This window comes from Passer montanus, unplaced genomic scaffold (assembly GCF_014805655.1).
Source record: "Passer montanus isolate IOZ18808 unplaced genomic scaffold, ASM1480565v1 scaffold7, whole genome shotgun sequence".
Lineage (NCBI taxonomy): Eukaryota > Metazoa > Chordata > Aves > Passeriformes > Passeridae > Passer > Passer montanus.
In genome coordinates this window covers 5,266,598-5,283,380 of record NW_024372147.1, presented here as the reverse complement: position 1 = coordinate 5,283,380, position 16,783 = coordinate 5,266,598, and the positions used below count along the sequence as shown (strand labels likewise).

The window sequence follows — 16,783 nt, the reverse complement described above, 5'->3', positions numbered from 1 at the left end:
CCGGCCCGCCCCTCTCCCCTCACGCCGCCTCACCGCGGCAGCGCTGCCAATGGGCTGCCGGGACAGCGGTGGAAAGTGCCGGGCCCCGGCGGCCGCGGGTTTATAGCGGAGGGCTAGCGGCGCGGCCGGCAGACGGAGCGGGAACGGCAGCATGGCAGCGGCGGAGGGAGGGCGGCAGGTCGCGAACTTCGGCGCCGGGCCGGCGAAGCTGCCGCGCTCCGTGAGTAGGGGCTGGGCTGGGGCACGGCGGGGCTGGGTGTCCTCGTACCCCCGGCTCCCCGCGGGGCTCCGGCTGCAAAGCGAGGGATAAGGAAACTCTAACACTCAAGTCGTAATCACAGGCGTTTACCCTGTGATTTTCAGCACAGCGCTGAAACCTCTTATCTTCCCCCCTTTTCCGACGAACTGCCCTGATAAGCTCGGATTTTTGCAAACTAGCTCGAGTGTGTTTCTTCGAATATCCTCTAGGTTTTTTTTTTTTTTTTTTTGGTTTTTTTTTTTTTTTTTAATTGCTGAATGATATGGCACCAGCACCTATATCGTTAGTTTTTGGATGGGAAGTAGGACCTAAGCGTACAAAGATAGCTCTGTGGAGTGTGAGATTTGTCAGTTGATAAATAGCATGGCAATTCCCTGAGACGCCTTTTGATAAGGAGTTGTAATGAATGTGATGTACACTCAACCCTCTGGAAAGTTGCATCAGCAACCATGGATTATCCAGTTACATATGGAAAGGGGTGGTTTCTGCCGAACTGTACGTACCTGACTCTCAGTTTAAGGGTTATCTATTGTGGAATTTTTGTTGTTGTTTTCTTAGTATCTTTCATAGTATTCTTCATAGTTATTTTATGTGTTACGTCTTTAAAGAAATTATTTAGATAAACAGATTTGCTGCAGAACAGCTTTCTTGGTTTTATTTGTTTGGGTTTTTTTTCCCCTCCCTTCTCTTTTCTCGGGGAAATGTCCTTCGTGGATAAGGTTGCAAAGCAATTTGTTGTTCTGTGTCGAGCTCAGGATTCCAAAGGGGCTCTTACAGGCACTGCTTCCGTACCCAGCTCTCTGACAGAGATGGTTAAAAACTAGATTTAAGTTTTGAGGAGTGCGGGTGGGCACAGCTGAGCTCCCTATTATTAATCTGTTTGCCGTCTTGAAAGAGCAGTGCAATTGTGTGGACTGCTGTATCACCTCCTTGGTTTGTTTCTCTTGATTGTGGGCTGATGCTGCCCATGAAGCACGCAGACTCGGTAAAGCAGAAGATGGAGCAATTAATAGATTATAACTTGCTGACCGGGTATCTGCATGGCCTGTCAGCTATACCAGAACATGTACCAGACAATTGTAACTCGTGTCACAGATGTCTGTTGTGGGGCACGGGCAGATTTTCAGATGATGAATGTTACTGACAGAATTGGATTGTATCAAGCAGTTTAGCAAGCACTACTACTCTAGCAGTCTGTGTGATCTCCCTTACTTTTTTTGCCTCCTCTAGGGTGAATAAGTTTGCTTGTAAAATGTGGTGGTTAAAACTTCACAATCTTTTAGTTGACCTTTTGGTAGCCAGCTGTTACAGTTGACAGGCCATGCAGCTACCCCGTCAGCAAGATTTCTTATTCCTGAGATTGCCCAGGGTGTGCAGTTTCTTGTCAGATACTAGGGTGCATGTGTGCAGCATTTGTTTGGTTCTACTGGGGCTCCCTCTTCTCCTGCTTCCTTTAGGAGCAGCCAAGACTGTTCTGGCTCTCAGACAAGAATTTTCCAAAATCAGAAGCTGCAAATCCAGTGGTTAGAATCTCACGCTACTTTGTTCATACTTAAAAGCTAGGGAAGAAGGCAGGGGAAAAAAAAAAAGATAGCTGAAGCACTACTTGGGTGGTGAACTGTTGTTTTTTTTTGTTGTCTCAAAATTTTGCTTAATTTCTTTCTTAACTCTCAATAAGATAGAGGCTCGTCTTCAAAAAGTGTGGAACTTCATTTTGTGAAACCAGTCATCGTCATGTTGTCATTAAGATATCCAATTCCCCAGACTGATCTTTCTTGTTATGTTTTCTTCAATACTTTTGGTCACCCTATTTGTTCAAGTGAAAGGACAGAGGATGGAGTGGTGGGAATGGGTATTTAGGACACTTGCTTAGAAAGAGCTAATGTTTGCAAACATTAGATGTTCTGGAAAGGTTAAGAGTTCCATTCAACTTCTAGAAATCATTCATGAGTCTGGAAATGTAGCATTTGAAATAATAACTTACAGCATGGTCTCCACAACAAGCATATTATTTAAGTTTCTATCTTATGAAAAGCCTTAAGCTTCTAGGTACAGCAAAATTGTATTGGTAACTATACTTCTGTTAATCTCACTTGACAAGTGTCAAGTTATTGCAATATGGGGCAGCTGGCATAGGCATGATGCATCAGAGACTCCAGATAGTGGAAAATTCCCTTGATTTATTTCTGGATTTTTTTCTTTTGATAGGTATTATTAGAAGCACAGAAAGAACTGGTAGACTATAAAGGACTTGGTATAAGTGTTCTTGGTAAGACTTAAAAAATTTACTCTTTTCATGATTTTGTTGTTTAACTGAATTGTTTAATAAAACTTCCTGATCTTTTGGCTCCATTTCTAATACCTGTGTGTCTGTACAGATGTGTATAGATACCATATAGATGTATAGCATCCTTCCCATTAGGAAGGCAGTGCTCTCCTGTTGGCTGACTTTTCAGCCCCACTTACACAAAAGATTTATGCATCAAGATGGTGAGCATATTATTAGTTGCTAAAAGTAGAACATGCAGCTGTCTCTGTGCAATTCAGATTAATGTTTAAATTGTACACTTACACATGGAAGACAGCTTATGGATTTAAAAATAATTACTATATAATTGTCCTTAATGTTTAATTAGCTTTACTGTGTGAAGAAGCCTTGCTAAAGGTAAGAGAACAAAACCTGTACTTTTTCTGTACTTTGTTATATACTTCTTACAGCATTAGCAGAAGAGAAGGTTCTTAGCAAGAGGTAGAATGAAATCTTTCAAGAGACTGGTTTTTTTTTACCCAGAAATGTGGTTATTCCTAGTGGTAATAAGGTCATATGGGTGTCAAATATCAATGAACAGGATTTGCCTGTATCTGGACACAACTGTAGGTGTAAGTCTTCTGTGGGTATTTAGGAGTATTTAGGTACTTAAAGAGGAGTAGGAACTGGGAATGACAACCTTCAGGCATTTTGGGTCTGTATTGTAAAAGGTTTAAAGCTTAACAAAATTTTAAAGTCAAATTCATGTATTACTGTTTCATGTTATTTCTTCTCTCCATTCCACGAAAGAAATGAGCCATCGGTCTTCAGATTTCACAAAAATTCTAAATACAACTGAAAATCTCATGCGTGAATTGCTGTAAGTAAATTACTTTCTGCTTATTTTAATTTTATGTGTGTGCTAGTTGCATCAGTAATGTTTAATGTGGAGACCTTTTCTTGAAAGCACATCTTTGTGTTTTTCCTGCATGGGTACTGTGTATTGTAGAGTAATAACCTTGAGGAGGACACTGATCTTCTTATATGTAAGTTATATTTTTGAATGTGACAATGGATTCTTATCAGGTTAAGATGTTTTTTTACATGTCTAGCTGAATTTGTTTTGAAATTTTGATTTTTGTCACCTTCATAGAATTAATGAAGGACATGAACTAAAAGAAATAAGTGCAGACAATAAAAATCAGTTCTCTAGTGGTATAAATGTGATCTGCACGTTGTCCATAAATTTTATTAACAAACGCTCCATGGATCAGTGTTAGAATCACCAAGCAAGAGCCCTCTTCCTATTCATAGAATGTCACATTTTAAAAAAATCAAAATAAATATATAATGGATTAGAATTACTGTCTCATAGTAGTTAATAATGTTGGCCATTTAACACAAGCGCTTGACCCTCAGTCCACCCAGAATCACTGACAAAGGGATTTTAATTAATAATTTGAATATGTAATTTTTGTGATTGTATGAGTGACTCTTTATTGCACTTGCCCTGCATGTATACTTTGCCGTACTGTTGCACTTTCAGATTGGAGGGTCTCAAAGCTGAGCACTACTGTAAGCACTTTAGTGACTTCATGACAGAAAAGTCATGAAGGTACCAACAGATACAATTAAAAGTCAACATTAATTGTGATGGAATATCTCTCAAGTCTGTCCCTACAGCTACTCAGGAGTGAGTTTGTTTCATGCAGTGCCAGAGTTGGGGAGAGGAAGCTTTTTTCAGAAAATTTTTATCACTAAAATTCATAGCATTTACTCTTAAATATTTAAGCTGTTTCTCAAGACCAGTGCTGAGATAAGTTAGTGGGATTGATCTAACCTCTAGGCAAAGAGTCTTCTAAAATGGCAGCGTTCTTCCTCAGTGATGGGTTAAATACATAATATCAAGTTGTATGCATCCTGTGTCACCTGGGAATAACATAAATGGTTATTTCTTTTATGCAGAAATATACCAGACAACTACAAAGTTATTTTCCTTCAAGGAGGTGGATCTGCTCAGTTCAGTGCTGTCCCACTTAACCTTATTGGCTTAAAGGAGGGAAGGCAGGCAGATTATGTGGTTACTGGAGGTTGGTCAGCAAAAGCAGCTAAAGAAGCGGAGAAGTATGCCAAAGTAAATATTGTTCATCCCAAACTAGGAGCCTATACAAGTAAGTTGATGATTGCATCTGTCCATGTGAATGCTTAGCTTTTTTAATTGCTCTAAAAATGGATCCAATGTAGCTATTGGGCTGTTGAATGTTAACTAGAGTTGACTGCCCAGCACTAGAAAGAATGTCTGCCCCTCCTTGTTCAACATTGGGAGATTTAGTAAATGGCTTAACAGTTTCCACTAGAAAAAAGTGGTGAAATGGGGCTGAGCAGATGCCAAAAAATAAGTGGCAAGACAAAAGTGTCTAAGCAGGGAAATTGTCTGGGGTCTCTCAGTTTTTTTTTTTTAATGTTTAACTGAGTTCTTAAGCTATTCACAGGGATATTGTGAGATATTTCAATTTCATGTACACTCAGTAATAAGATTGCTCTAATATTTAGAAACAGGCCTGAGATATTAACCTTGTTGACCCAGGATATGGGACAACTGAATTCTGTTACCTGCTTTAAAGGATTCTTAAATTATTGTCTTTCCCACTGATGTGTCACTGAATATACATAAATAATTCTTGGAGCAGGAATATGTGAGATCTAGTTTCTATTCCTGCTACTTTTGCTCACTTTTCTTCCCTCTGGTCCAAATTACAGCACTTGAACGAAAAACAGTGGCAACAAGAATATCCCCATATAAGTTAGTGTATTAACTGGCAATTAGGACACTAACTTGGAAAGTAATCAGTGGCAACAAGAATATCCCCATATAAGTTAGTGGCAATTAGGACACTAACTTGGAAAGTTAGTTTATATTCTGTGAGGCACAGGAAGGAATTGAACCTACAACTTTCCAGTCTGGGGGAGTGTAATTCATAATTTCTTGGCTGTAGATAAGAGGAGAGGCAGTAAATAATGATGAAGGCAATGGTACCAACTCCCACCTTTCCCTCCACCTCCCATCAGGTCCTGGAGGAAAAAAGAAAGAGAGCAACTATTTGTTCTATGCCAAACCTGTTCTGTGCTGTCAGGACATGCCTGTATATTGCCTGTTGACAGAGGAGATCTTAGTTTTGTAAATGAGTTGCAAAGCTTAAAATGGGAGAAAGGTGGATGACCTTGTGTTTGTTCAACTTGGGCAAGACTTAAATGCTTCTGGTATTGCACAGAAACAGAGTTTTAGAGAACTTTGTTCGTGAGAATTTGGATGTTTCAGTGGTTCCAAAGGGAGCAGGAAAATTCTTGTACTCAGTGTCTGATCCTCTGAAATGCTGTTTTGAACCCCTAGGACACTAGTTTGTAGTCTTCAATTGCAGATAGGAGGAAAATAATTTGAAGAATAAGGAGTGAAAGTCAAAAGATTTTGCAAACTTAATGATGGCTCATCAGAGAATTTTGGGAGTGCACTGGTGTATTGCCTTTGCAGATACATTATCTTGCTGGTAACAACATGATAAATATTCTATATGGCAAAATTGCTCTTGGTTTACACTTAAGTTTCATGTTCAGGTAAAAGTGCATGCCAAGAAAACTACCTGTCTCCAGTGACCTCTGGGTTTCTTTTCTGGCTCTTAGGCATTCCTGATCCAAGCACTTGGAACCTTAATCCAGATGCGTCTTATGTGTACTATTGTGCTAATGAAACTGTTCATGGTGTGGAGTTTGACTTTGTACCTGATGTCAAAGGAGCAGTCTTGGTTTGTGATATGTCATCAAACTTCCTGTCTAAACCTGTGGATGTTTCCAAGGTAAACAACTGGACACAGTGACTGCACAAAGCATTTTCAAAATTTAATGCATATAGTGAAGCACTTTGAAATGTCTGGATGGCTAGAGATGCTGAGCGGTGAAATTAAGGAAGTGATGTTTTGTTAATTGAATATCTGATGACAGATAGAAGTGTTGACATTTCAGGTTTGAGATTTCAATGTCTGTTTTCTTTTTTCTCATAAAAACATACTGAATTATGTTGAACTTGTTCATGTTAATAGCTGCCCAAGATTATTTAGCTACTATGTGATCTTCACTGATGAAGAAAATACCTGCTAAAAGAAAATAATAGCTAAAATAAATGTCTTCTAAATAATATTTAGTCTGTAGATAGTGTATGGCTACAGCAGGGTACTGTTAATAAATTTTTTTAATCCTGCCTCTGTCATGAAAAATCTGTAACCTCTTAAGGCCCTAAAGCTTCCTCTGCCTCATGGTTATGGTGTCCGTTTCACAGATAGTACAAAGGCAGAACATAGGTGATTGCTATGTTTGTAAAGTATACTATGAGTAGAAGAAGTGTTACTGACTAGTTGACTTTTCTTACCTGTGTGTAGCAAAGCAGAGTAGTTGTTAATGCATTCAACTTGGCTTTTCCTGATCTGCCTCTTTGTGCAGGTGGATTTTAGGATGATTGTTCTGGAACACCAGGTGGGTTCTCCATGCTGTGAACTGTGTAGGAATTTGATTTAGTAAATTTGCTTGGAGTAGCGTGAAATTGCAACAGGCTGCCTTGAGAGGCAGCTATTAAATAAACATTTCGAAAACTGTTGTGAAGTTTGTTGTTGATTATCTTCTTCAGCTGAGTATCCATAAGTGCACTTTGAAATGAGAACTTCTGCTACTTCTGCTTTAACCTACAACTTGCTAATTTTCAATGCATTCTCTTTCTGTTCAGCTGTATGCCTGGGGTGTTACTTAGTAATAAGATATACAAGTGAATGCATGTAACAAGTTCTTTTCTTCTTCCTTTTAAAGTTTGGTGTGATTTTCGCTGGTGCTCAGAAGAATGTTGGCTGTGCTGGAGTTACTGTTGTAATAGTACGTGAGGACTTGCTGGGATTTGCCCTGAAGGAATGCCCTGTTGTACTGGATTACAAAACACAGGCAGCAAATAGCTCATTGTATAACACTCCACCATGCTACAGGTAACTCTCCCTGCTATGTGATATCCCTTCCTCAGAAAGCTGCCGCACTGCCATCTGCCGCTCTTATCTAGAAAAGCTTCCAAAGTTGTGTGTTTGCCCTCAAGCCACTGGCACCTTGGAGTGTTACACGTGATTCCTGTGAGAACATGGGAAGTGTCCAGCCGTGTGACTGGTGGCTTTGTGTTGCCTGGTGCGACTCATCCACAGAGGATGTAGCCTTTTTCAAAGTAAATGTTACATGTCATAGCTCCATTGTAGAAGTTTCAGGATGCAGTTCTGGTTTACATGAGCACAGCTCTAGTCAATTCAGTGGTGATGCTTCTCTTATTGTAAGGAGCTAATTTGGCACTTAGACTTGCTTCTTGATCCTAAATACAGTTTGATTAAATTTCTTCTTGACGTTGTTCTCAGCATTTAAACCTCCAGATCCCCACTGACTTTCTTTACTGGAAAAGGGTAAATAATATTGTGATTAAAGTTTTAAATAATATATTACAAGAATATGTGTTCTTTTAATATTTAAAAGTATTTCTTGTTCTTTCTACATCTTTCACTACTGTTGGTTTTGAAATGAAAACAGAAGAAATTTTTAAAAGGCATTTTAGTAGTTGCTTTTCTTTTACTCTCTTGTAGAGTTTTGCATAATTCTTTGACTGTCATCTCAGTGTTTGGTTTGGCATCCAAAGCCAAAATTGATCTAGCTTTATAAACATTGCTAGCAATCAAAATCATAAAATTGCCATGTACTTGAAGATTTTATTATGCAAGAAGCAGATCAGACTACAGCTTGCTTTTTTAAAATTGCTATCTTGTAGCTTCTGATAACTAGTGCTTTTCTGATAACTAGTGAAATGGTGCTTTGCTAGTAGCATGTTTAGCCGTTGAGCTAGTAGTATCTACTGGTTCTTATCCTGAAGAACTTTTATACTAGCATCCTCTGAAAGGATTATTTTAAAAAATCTTCAATCTAGTTATCCCATTTTTTTCCCCAGAAGCTTTTAAAGTTACTTTGAAAATAAAGATTTCCTTTTCAGAGTAATTTCATAATGAAATTTTGTACTGATATTTAGTCTCAGCTCTTAGAGCTTGTTTGCGTGTTCCAGAATTGCAAAGTTAGGTTGCCTAATGATTTCCAACACACGCTAAATGTACCGTACAGACCCAAAGTTCAGTGATTCCTGTATATAAACCCTATAACTTAATTCCATCATTGCAATTAGTATCACTTCAAATTTTACTCAATTTAAGTATCTCTGAATCTGCTGATTGTCACTGCATTGTACTATTGCCATGACATAGGAGCAGCTATCTTTATCAACAGAACAGTAAATCTTGTGAACATTTGTTTATGCCACATTTTACAGTGCAGAATTTGTTCCCCAAGTTGTGTGCATACTGTGCAGAGTGTAGTGCTGTAATTACACATTCACACTGGCAGCCTGTCTGCCCTGTTGACTGGGTACACCCAGTTACAATTAGCTAGTCAATGTTTCCAGATTTTGCTCTGCTCAATGTAACTTTGTAACACAGGCAGAATGTATGTCTTTCCCAGTGCTTGGTGAAACCTCTATTTCATGATCGATTATGTGCCTGACTGCCAAGTCACACGTACTGTTTTTGGACACTGTATACTTGAATATGCCAGGTTTTAAATCCAGCCATTCATGTTTTCCAAGTACAAAGCTATTTCCATTTGAAAAACTGAAGTTCTACTTAATCTCAGTACTTGGACACAGTGTTGTTCCTCTGATTTGAAAAGCAAACAAATTAAATTCTGCAGCCTTATTTTAACTATAGCAAAGAACTTATGAAAAGAAAGTGCTGCTTTAGCTGTTACTCAGTATCTGACAGTAGCCTTAACAGAGTAGTGGGTGGTTAAGGGAACTGAAAATAAAGTTGAACTAACAGTTTCTCCGTTCTCATTACTGTCTTGCCAGATTTCACTTCATGCTACAGACTCACATTGGAGTACTCTCCAGAATCCAGAATGTAACAGACTGAAATGTTGGCAGGATGCACATCTGTTTGGCTTGGCCCTAACTGCCTGTTCCAGTTTAAGGAACTGGCAAAGCTTCTTAGCTCTCTTTTTCTGTGCTCTTTTCCTTGTTAATGGTTTGCTGGCAAACAGGCAGGAAATATTAACTGAATTTGCAAAAGCTACTTCAGCAAAATGTTAAATTAAATTAAGGTGATGCTAATGGCTTTAACCTTATGGTACTACATAGTTGACTCTTTGACCCTAATCTGTTTGGCTAAAATTAACAATGAATTTGCTATAAAAATCTCATTTACAAGATCTGAAATGCATTTTACACTTAAAATTGTTCCAGAAACATTATTTTGATTGACATAAAAGAAGAATAAAAAGTTTCAGCTGTCTGGGTTTTGTGAATGACTCTAAGGCTGACTTCTTAACAGTCCACTTGTCCAAAAAGTTTTGCTCAAGGAAGTGAGGGCAAGATGTGAATGTGGCCCTGTATATTTGCTAAGGGCATAGTCTGTACTTCACTTAAATAATTTACACTGGAGTAATTGATAATGTGCTGTCATAAATGTGGCAAGATTGTGCTCTCAGAACACTTGCTATAAATGGCAGTCTGTAACCTTGGTTATTCTGCAGCCTTTTGGAAGTGTTCAAGGATTTGGTACTGGCATCCCTTTAGAAATAAAAAGCAGCAAAATTTTAAACAGCCTCCTGCTAGATATGTGTTAGGGAAACTTGTAGGGTAATGTTTTCTGAGCACTCCCTTGGAATCAATAATGAAGGGATTCATAAGAATGAGCTTGTTGGATATAGGCCATAAAAACTTGTGAGCAGGTTTTTATGTAAATTGTTGTAGTCGTGGGAAATGTCTGAACTTGAACAAGCTGAGTTTTGTAGCAAAAGCACAAAGGCAAAAGGCATCAAGGATTTTTTTATGTTGCACTTAGTCACTAGCATTGAAATTCTTGGTCCCAAGCCATGTGATGCCAGTAGGCTTCCAGATCTCTACTAAGAACTTGACTGGTAACAGTCAAGTGTGATACATCGTAATTTGTTGCACCAAACTTCACTGTTCATGTGGGCAAAAGGTCTTTGTAGACAGAAACGGGATTAGAATTCTTATTTTTAACATTTGTGAAGATATGGTTACATTTCTGGCATATTAATGTACATGTATCTGAGATTTACTCCTGTATTTTTGCTAGAGCAGCTGCACAGGGCAAAAGCTATCAACTTTTTTGCTAAATTTGGCTCCTTCTAGGCAGTTGTGTAGTCCTTCTAGGCAGGACCTGACAGGCAGTTTGTGGGCAATGAATTGGCAGTGCATGCAGCATGTCTGGGGATAACTTTGGGTGCCCTGCTGGGCTGCCGGAAGCCTGCAGGACATGTCCTTCTGTGGTACAAAAGATTAAAATGTTAAAATAGGTCCAACAGTCCAATATGTGTGACATTTGAATTTCAGGATATTTCATCCTGTGTCCAGAAAACACTGTCTGTTTAGAGTTGTCATAATTTGTAAAATAGTCTAGGTTTTGATTTGTTAATCTTAAATGCCCTTAAATCAAACATGGCATTTTGTTACTGAAACATTTTGTGAACTATTAGACAAGACTTATTTCTTTCCTGTTTGAATAATTTCACTGAAAAATGTTCTTCCCTTTTGCAGTATTTATATCATGGGATTGGTACTGGAATGGATAAAGAATAATGGTGGAGCTGCAGCAATGGATAAACTCAGTTTAATCAAGTCACGGATGATTTATGATATTATAGACAAATCTAATGGATTTTATGCGTAAGTTGCTATACTTTTCCTCTTTGCTTCAATATTTGCTACATAACCAAACATTCATAACTTTTGAAAGTGTAATTGTATTTTTGGAGTAACCTTTTTTGACGACTCTTAGAGATAATATTTGTGCAAACCATTCACTTGGTAACTGTCCAAGGATAAGTCTCATAAGTCTCTTCCTTCCATAAGTAGGAAGTTATTTCACCTTATTGTGTATAGATCAGTAGTGAACCCTACTAAAAACATATTCTAAACTTAATAAAACAGGAGTGTGGGAGAAGAGCATACACAGAACACATATGCAGATTCTGGTTTGTATGCCTCTGGCATCTTTTGGTGACACGTAGGCCAAAACAGAGAAAATTGTGTGTTAGAAATTGTAGAGACCCCTTTGCATTGTATTTTGCCTACCACTTTCCAGGAGTGGAAGACTCTGCTTTTTCTCTGTCAAGCAGAGCATTTTTATTAGCTAATTATGCTAAGTTCTGAAACACTTCCTGACATAAAATAGAAAGATCAGACTTCAAAATGGAATACATTTTCTTTATGTGCTTTATGCACAGTTGATTTTCTTCAGTTATTTCTGCTGGCTTTCCAAAGCAGATTTACCCTCTTGACTTTTACATAGAGTTGCAAGGTATTTTTGAGCTCAGACGACCTCAATTTAATGCATAGTTAAAAGCTGATACTGTAATAATTTTAATATTTGCCAAGCTCAGACTGCTAATTAACCATGAAACTGCAAAATATTTTCTTTCACCTTCAGTGTAAAAGCAACAGTGTGGGGACCTAATTTACTTTCAAGTCCAAGTTAGGATAGAGCAAATTAAATTTGGATTTTAAATTAAAGCTGTCTGCAGTCATAATTGCCAGAGATAAAGTTTCATCATAATATTTAATACATTCTTCTTATCCATTTAGTTAATGAAAACAGCTTTGCCTTTAGCATCACCATGATCAGGATTGTGATCCCACTCCAGGGTAATCCTGGGGGTTTTTCATAAATGTCAGAAAGCAAATGAAGCCTTGAAAAAAATGTTTTGTGACAAACAGAAATCTATATCTGGCAAGTTGGTCTGTAAGGCAATGAGTGGGAAATGCAGTGCAAATTGGATGGTAAATAGTCAGCTGGGAAAGCAGAACAAGCTTCACTAACTGAGCTGTATGCAGCTTCCTAAGCAATACAGTTAAGACTGTGAATTTTTAAATTGTATGTATAACTTAAAGGAAGACTTAATTTGAAGCTGCCTTCCTAGCTGTAACGTGGCACTTAATGTGTGGCATGCTTCCCTGAGTAAGCCATGTGACAAGCCATTTAGCAAATGGAGCCTTTCTTCCATGAAGTGCTCTGTGCCATTTGTAGTTTGTTTTTCAACATCTGTGCACTGAGTTACATCAGATTGCCTAGTAGCAACTGGATATTCTAAAACTAAAGCATGGCTGCAGTAATTCGGATATGGGAGTGCTCAGAAACATAGACCTTTTTGAGCATTATTTTCCTGGTTGAACCTGAAGTAGATGATTTGCACAGGCAGGTGTTATGATGGACCTTTTTTTTTTTTTTTTTCTTCATGGAGACATCTGGACAAAAGAACAAGAAAGGAACTGAAAAGATTGATACTTATTCTTTTCCAAATAGCATAATAATAGGTATGAAATCCACATATGATTTATGAAAACTCATTTATATTGAATGCCTACAAGAATCTACATCACAGCCTTAGAAAAAAATAAATCTGAAGGCTTCAGATCTCCTTTATAAGTAGAAACACTAAAAAAGATATTTAAATCATCTCTTCCTCCCCTGTAACTTCTTCGCTTCACTAAATAGTTGAAGAGAAATTACACATATCTTGAGTTTTCCACTTCAGATTAAGTGGGATTTTAAGAAATTAAGGAATTGTGATCATCTCACATAATTTTGTGGCCATGTATGCAGCGCAAGATTTGTTCTAGAGATACCTCTTCTCTACTTCACACTTCTGAGTAATGCTAATTTAGAAGATGGACTGATATCACTAACAGAAGTTTCTAATGTCTATGAAAATTTACTTATGCTGTATTCTTATACTTCCTTTACTTCTGTTTAGCTGACTGTAATTCTGGTAGCACATTTGACTAGTTGAGAAGTCAATCTTTGAAGAGGAAGAGAAGAAACTGCTTTAGACTTAGTCAAAATTCCTTGTAATTACCTCCCCTATGCTAAGTAACTTTTCATTATTATTATTTTTAAATTTAATTAGGTCTGTTTCAAGCCTCATGTCTGTTTCTTTGGCACAATTCTGAGTGTGTCAGGAAGGGTTAATAAGCCTTCCACTTTGCCACTTCCTTGTTATACTTGGTTAAAAAAGGAAGGTTTCTCTCTTTCACATAAAGTTATGACAATTTTGTTTATGAAGTATTGATTTTGGTTCTAAACAGGTGTGATTATTCATTTCTCAACCTGCATATAGCTGAAATACAAATTTAGCACAAAGTGGGTTAAGCATTACATTCTGCAATGTTTTGTAGATGTCCAGTGGAGAGAAAGAACCGAAGCAGAATGAATGTACCTTTCCGCATTGGCAGTGTCAAGGGTGATGAAGCCTTGGAAAAGAAATTTCTTGAGAAGGCTGTGGAACTTAATATGATATCTCTGAAAGGACATCGGTAAGTATTAGTCAAGTGAATCTCTCTCCTGTGCAGAATAAACTATTACTACAGTGGTACAGCATCAGGCATTTTGTATTGACTTACCAGCCTTTCTCACGCATGAGCTGTTCCTCGTACTGGTTTGGCAACACTTAAGAATAGCAGTCTAGAGATTGTAATCAGAGGTTGCTGATGGCTCTGCTACTGCTTAGGTGAAGTGGTGGGCTTCAGAGAGGTTTATCCTTAATTCTGCTCTCTTCTGCAAATCTATCTCTGTGCAGATGCCAAAGATATCCTTTGAGGTCAGATTGTATCAGTGTATGGAATCTCTCAGATGGCTTGTCTACCTGGTTGCAAGAGTTCTTTCCCATGTTGAGTAGTGTTTGTGGGATTAGTTTTTTGATGTCATTGGGCTATAGCTTTGGAGCTGTAAATAGCTAATAAATACTAAGCTTCTCTAGATTGCAAGCCTGCCTTGAAGAATTAAATATTGCTTCCCATGCACATAACTGAGAATTTTATAATTTTACAGTAGGAATAGATTTAAATGTCTGTGACTGCTACTAATGTATTTTTTTAGAATATACTGAACTTTTCTGGTTCTTTTTTTTTCTGTCCTATTTTCAATTCAGGTCTGTGGGAGGAATCCGTGCCTCTTTATATAATGCGGTGACTGTAGAAGATGTTCAGAAGCTTGCAACATTCATGAAAAGCTTCATGCAGATGCATCAGTCATAAATGCCCATGGGTTAGAGCCATGCTGCACTCAGCTGAAGGGGTTTTAACATGACTGTGGTACTGCACAGCTGTAGCGCACAAGTTTATTTTCTTTTAGTTCCTGTAGAAATTTTAATTAACTAAATGGAACAGAGGCCCAGTCTTGCAGTGATGCAGCAACTTCGGCTTTGCTGAAGATGAGGATCCCCAGACTGATTGTGACTGATTGCAAAATTTCAAAATGTGTGGTTAAAACATGAATAACATTGTAAGATGCTATGGATCTGAGTCCATTTCTCACTTCTAGTTACAAGTGACTTCAGCAATAAGTCAGAATGATAAAATTCAGGAAGCAAACTTTGTCATAAACTGTCTTTAATGCTTTACAAATGCATAATGAAGGTAAAGTGACATGGTCTCTAGGGACATCTAGTTAATTTATGGGCTATATTCCAACCGTGTACCACCAGTAGTATTTAGGCGTTAACACCAGCATTCCTAACTTGAGAATCCAGCCTTCAGAATACTGCTCCAATGCTAGAAGTACTGTCATAACCATTGCAAGTAATTGTGGTTAAAGTCTGCAGGACTGGGCCTTTCTTCCTATTAACATTTATTAATTTAAAGCTAAGATTCATGAGTCTGATTAAATCAATTTCTAAGATTTTTTTTTTATTTCTATATCCATTTTGTATATTAAACTCCTAGGTTATTCATGTTACATTAGTATTTTGGAGCATGTCTATTTGCTGCTGCAAAAAATTTGCTTTTCATTTGTTAACCTACTGCCAGACTGGATTGCTGTATTCCACTCAATGAGCCTGTGACTTTCTCTGCACTGACTTGGAGCCCAAAGTGCAGCTGACTTCTTTGTCTGGTGTTTCTCAAATGTTTTCCCTCTCTGCTTGCTCTAGTATTTGTTCTACCTTTTCTTTCTTTCAGTTGTGTAGGCTTTTATATGTGGAACTTTGTCCAGCTGGAGTAACTAATAATCTTCTTTGCCTTTTTCTGACACTGCGGTGTTCTTTTGGTCCCACTTTCTCATTTGGTCCTTCTAGCTTATTGCACACTTTGATACTCTGGGCTAGAGAGGTCACCGTGGTTATGCAAAGATCTTCAGAGGATCTCCTGTTGTAGAACCCTTGAATTACTTTCTTTTTCTCAGCTTATGACTTTACTACCAAGTCCCACCTATTGACCTTAATCTCCTGTTTTAACTTGTGTATAAGCTATCTGTTGCTGTCAGAGTGTTTAGCATTATAGCTGGTTTCAGACTAAACTCTTTGGCACACAATGGGGATTTCTTTGTTTTCTTAAAATTTTTGTGTAACGTCAGTATAGTGGTAACAATTTATTAATGGTAATGACATACTATCCCTCTGACTTGGAGCAAGGTTCCATCAACAGTGGAATGTGCTAGGGGTGAGTTACATTCATATCTAAAAAGTCATAATTTTAAGATGACTATTTGGAGATTTCTGTCAACTTAGTGTTACTCAAAGTAAGTAAATTATGTGAAAAAAATAAAATATAATCATGTCATGATGTGAAGTGTCATTGTGTTTGAAACTTTTTGATTTTTGTCATTTTCAGGATGAAAATCAAGACTAATGTATGTTAGAATTTTAGATTCTGGTATACTCCTTTTCCCTAAAAAGCAAGCTTCCCTCATGTATGTTTTATTTCTTTGCAAGAAGAGTCCTTCCTGTAGGAGCCATAGAAACAAAAGTATTATTATGAATGCTTAAAGAACATTTTTTGCCCTGCCAATTACAAATATCTAATTTAGATTCCATATTAACCTGTTGCTGAGACTCCTGGTCTTTTTTTCTCATCAGCACTTGCAAACCGGGTTAGTAATTACAGTATTTGGAAGTAGGGCTCTTTTGGTTTGATATGAATGTCTGGAGACATTAAAAGGTGTTAAAAATAAAGAAAATGCTGATCTCACCTGAGTTGGCCCATATGGACAGGGAATCATAAGACAAGCTCTTTTCAATGAACAATTCTTTGAATTCCTTTTCTAATGAATGATCTCTATCTCCTAGCTCTTGAGTTTGATTTCATAAAAGTATGTTCTAGCACTCTCCTTTGTAGTAAAAAAGTCTTTGGCCACTGTCTTTCCCAGACC

General features: G+C 37.8%; 1 protein-coding gene across 1 annotated transcript; it reads left to right on the top strand.

Annotated features, from left to right (window-relative positions):
- Nucleotides 1-53: 53 nt before the first annotated feature.
- On the top strand, nt 54-16,197 carry PSAT1 (phosphoserine aminotransferase 1). Its single transcript, XM_039729929.1, has 9 exons — nt 54-220; nt 2,468-2,528; nt 3,318-3,387; nt 4,473-4,678; nt 6,186-6,358; nt 7,359-7,528; nt 11,179-11,307; nt 13,816-13,953; nt 14,568-16,197. Exons 1-9 carry the CDS (start codon nt 152-154, stop codon nt 14,671-14,673), a joined length of 1,122 nt encoding a protein of 373 aa, XP_039585863.1. The 5' UTR covers nt 54-151; the 3' UTR covers nt 14,674-16,197.
- The last annotated feature ends 586 nt before the right edge of the window (nt 16,198-16,783 follow it).

Excerpts from the sequence above, each read along its gene's own strand:
- PSAT1 (XM_039729929.1), top strand. The coding sequence starts at position 152 with ATGGCAGCGGCGGAGGGAGGGCGGCAGGTCGCGAACTTCGGCGCCGGG. Across the intron at positions 3,388-4,472 it reads AATCTCATGCGTGAATTGCT|AAATATACCAGACAACTACA; the intron begins GTAAGTAAATTA and ends TCTTTTATGCAG. Across the intron at positions 6,359-7,358 it reads AACCTGTGGATGTTTCCAAG|TTTGGTGTGATTTTCGCTGG; the intron begins GTAAACAACTGG and ends TTCCTTTTAAAG.